Source organism: Arachis ipaensis, chromosome B09, assembly GCF_000816755.2.
Source record: "Arachis ipaensis cultivar K30076 chromosome B09, Araip1.1, whole genome shotgun sequence".
Taxonomy (NCBI): domain Eukaryota; kingdom Viridiplantae; phylum Streptophyta; class Magnoliopsida; order Fabales; family Fabaceae; genus Arachis; species Arachis ipaensis.
Genome location: NC_029793.2, coordinates 36,106,930 through 36,110,916, shown reverse-complemented (window position 1 = coordinate 36,110,916; position 3,987 = coordinate 36,106,930). Strand labels below are relative to the sequence as shown.

The following is a 3,987-nucleotide window of genomic DNA, read 5'->3' as shown; positions in this document are numbered from 1 at the left end:
CACCCACCCACTCACATGTCTTTTGTATTTGTGGCCCAATTGTAGTTCTGTGTTTTTTTCTTGATAAAGTGAGGCAGGTTGTTCTAAGCCCAAGGGAAAACGAAGGAAAAAGCTGAAGAAGAAGAAGAAGAATCAATTGTCCAAAAAGAACAAGAAGAATCAGTCCAAAAAGAAGAAGAAGAAACTAGAGCTTGGATTCAACTGCAGCGTGGTTGGGTGGAGTCTGGAGTGTATTCAATGAAATCGAGGTTGTAATATGGTGGTGGTTGTACGGTTATCGAAGCAGTCCCAGTGCCTTCTCGGACCCAAGACCTTCGATTATGGCTTCCTCCTTTTCCTCCTCTTCTTCCATCTCTTCCTACCTTACTCTTCCGGTTAGCTTCTCTCTCTTATAATCTTCTCGGATTAGATGTGCTCTTGAGCTTAATCAATCAACACACAAGACAGAAACAAATATATATGAAAGATTGAGATTTTACACCTTCATTTTGTGAAATACAGACAGGGTATATTTTGGTTAGTTATGATCTTGGAAACCTTTCAATTTGTTAAAAATTCAATTTTTTTTTTATCTTTTTTGGCCAAAGATAGATTCACCCGCTCAGCCATGTTATGACCAAAATTGGTGTTACATTATTCGTTTCTTATTAGTAGCAAGTTAGTGACTTAACACACACTGGCAACACATCCAAGCAGGTCATTCAATCTTTTATTTCATTTGATTATCTCAGAAACGGGGTTCTGTTCTTGTGCCGATCGTTATTTTTTGAGTTCTTTGCAAATTGCAGCAGGGGTTTATGCACTTACATGTAACTTTAGTTCCATTTGGTTAGTAACTAGAGAGAAGTATTTGTTTGCTTCGAGCACATTTAATGCGTGCTTCAATGGGGTTCTACTTCTTCACCGAATGCTATTTTTTAGTTCGTTGTGATTTGCAGCCGGGTTATATGAACTAGTGAGTGTAACTAAAAGTGTTGCAGTTGCAGTGTGTTATGGCCATCCATTCATGATGCGGTGAAGCATATTAAAAATTGGCAATCTTGATGGAACCGATTGATTGCCACTGGATTTGAAGAATAGAAAATGGGTTTACTGAGGCTTTGGATATTATGTTTACTTGAACTAGATACAACTAACCAGAAACCAAAAATTTGTTTCTCCTTTTCTCCCTTCTTTCTCTTGGATGTAGACAAATACAGGAGAGTGACTGCTTTTTGGCTTAGCTCGTTAAGATCCTTGTTTAATCCTAATTTTCCATCATGTTCTAGTTTTGTCATTAATGAATGCGCAATATGCAGTAGGACTCTGCCTGAAAAATATTTTGGCAATAGATCAATCACTAACCTCCTGTAGTTAGATTGCCTTGAACAACTTTTTATATCCCCATATTGTGGATATCAAGTGGTAGAAGATGTAAAGATGTTACTTCTATGTTGTCACAGTTTGCTCTCGAAATGAACTTCGCATTCCATTTTCTGCGTTCTTCTTTTACTAGTACATGGAGTACCCAGAAAAGTTGGGATGTTTAGGCACCTGTCTTAGGTATCACATGTGTAACATTCTGATGGTTATATAATTGAGCAAATGAGGTTGTTAAAATAGTTTTGGTAGATCAAACTTTATTTAGCCTGTTACCACTTCATTCGTAAATGAATTTCTTCCAGAATTGTATTCAATACTTCATTCAGTTGTGAATTCTTCCCTTTTTGTAATCACAGGTAAACCCAGTGGAGTATGTGTTTCTCAAGGTGGTCGATTTCCTGCCTTTAAATCAGAGGGTTACCCTCCCAGAAAGGGTCCCAAAGATCTGACTCTTTGTCGGATTTTTCGCAAAAACACTTGTTGTGACATAAGCCACACACATCCTGCATTGCTAGCTGTAAGAAAACTTGCTTCTACTGGGGAAGCTGGGCATGAGTGCTTGCACTTATGGGAAATGTTGGAATGTGCAATATGCGATCCACGCGTTGGTACTCAACCTGGACCTCCTCTTATTTGTGCATCCTTCTGCGAAAGAATATACAAGGCATGCTCGAATGCTTACTTCTCTATGGATGTGAAAACACAGGTATACATGGCTGACTCTGACTTTTGAAAAGAAAATATATATTGGATCGAAGGAATGTGTTTGGGTCCTTTATTTGATTTGTTTTAAAACAATAACTTTATCCAAATTAATCATTTAGTTTACATGTAGTTATTCGCTTCGGGTCATGATTGGTTTGTATTTTATAATGCATAACAGATTTGCGAACTGTTGTTTTATTGTTAAGATTAGATGCCCTAAGTATTTTTAAGGGATATTTTTCAACATATATATTCAGGAAATGTAGTTATTCATGATTAGTCTTTCTGAACCACAACATTGGATCCTTATATATATCTATTTTTCGTTTGACTTTTACCACCAGCTGCTAGCACCTTGTGGAGTAAATGACTTTGTGTGTGGTAGGGCTGCTGAATGGGTCTCCAATGGTACGGATCTTTGTGTTGCTGCAGGTTTTCAAGTGAAACCATCTGATATGATACACGCTGCCTCTGAAGAAACTCTTTGCTATGGTGATATGGCGAGTCTAAATTCGGTTGCTGATTCATGGAAAGCTTCTCAGTTTGATCTGACTGAGAAAGCTGATTTCCAACAATGGGTTAGGAAAATCCCATTCATTGAAAGAGTTTCTTGGGCCATAGGAGGGATGGTTCTAACTGCCGGATTGGTGTTTATAAGGTCAGAATGCAATTCTTTTCCCTTGTATCATTTTTCTTTTCTTAAGTGAACTAGCTTTAGTCCCATTTCTCTTACTTTGCACATCCTGTCAAATTGACTGTGATTCTTGATAAACCAGTATTTGTATTCTCCCCTTATGCTACTTAATTCTAAATACAACTGCATTACATGAATTCTGGATCTTGTCATATACTGTATGCAGTATATATGCATTGAGAAATGGTTCCTTTCTTCAATTTTGTTAGATTGTTCTCTCTATTCTTGTTTACATTGATGTCATAATCATTGCAGCAAAAGAAAAAGCCATAGCCAACGCCATAAGCTCGCCGCTATAAGGCGAACTGCGAGGAAGTTGGAAGGAAGGATGTCAGACAAGCCTTCAAGCTCTCAAGAAAATAGGAAAAGAAATTGAAGATAAGTATTATTGGCTTGTATGTTAAGTTGAAAACATAAGTAGTTTTGGTTGATTAGCATGTGAATTTATGGTTTCTTGTTGCAATTATCAAATCGAAATACCACTTTGCACGCTTCTCTATTCTCTACTCCGTTTTTTTCGTTTTCGTTTTTTTAGTTAGATTTATGCCTTTTGATGATTGTCTCACCATACAAATATTAAAATTTTGTTTGATAAAATATCTTAGGATTAAAGTTTTGAATTCAAATGCCATTCTTTCTCCAAATATCACTCTGTGGGTAACTTTTATTTTACAATGCATTAACTAATACTCTAATAGGATAAATCTAAAAGTAGATAATCAAATAGAATTATTCTTCCTTCTATCAGCTCCTTGTATGAATTACAAAGAGTAAATTGTCAAATTAGTTAGATTATCTATTCTTTATATTGGTTCTCTAAAGATTTTTTTAATTAAACTCGTTCTTCAAAGATTTTGAATTAGTCATGCTAGTTATTTCGTCACTTTCTTTGTTGACGGTGTTAGAATTTGTTGATGTGTCACGTTAAATGACACCATAACACACACCTAGTAGTTTTAATTCGCGGTTAATATAATAAGTTTATGAAATTAAATCAAATTAATTCCAAATTAAAGGATTGCAATGTCTCAAGGTCTTCCCTCAGTTAAGTTTTGATTTTATTTAATTTCATAAATTAATCATGTTAATAGTCATTAAGACTTTTAGGAGTGTGTTGTGGTGTCATTTAATATGTCATATTAGTAAATTTTGATTAAAAAAATCTTTTGGTGCCAATTTAAAAAATGAATAATCTTTCTTGAACGAATTTGATTATTTACTCATAA

General features: G+C 35.3%; 1 protein-coding gene across 1 annotated transcript; it reads left to right on the top strand.

The window, feature by feature from the left end:
- LOC107618942 lies at window positions 1-3,263 on the top strand. Its single transcript, XM_016321135.2, has 4 exons — window positions 1-374; window positions 1,719-2,068; window positions 2,412-2,725; window positions 3,017-3,263. The coding sequence occupies exons 1-4, from the start codon at window positions 257-259 to the stop codon at window positions 3,135-3,137; spliced, it is 903 nt and encodes a 300-aa protein (XP_016176621.1). The 5' UTR covers window positions 1-256; the 3' UTR covers window positions 3,138-3,263.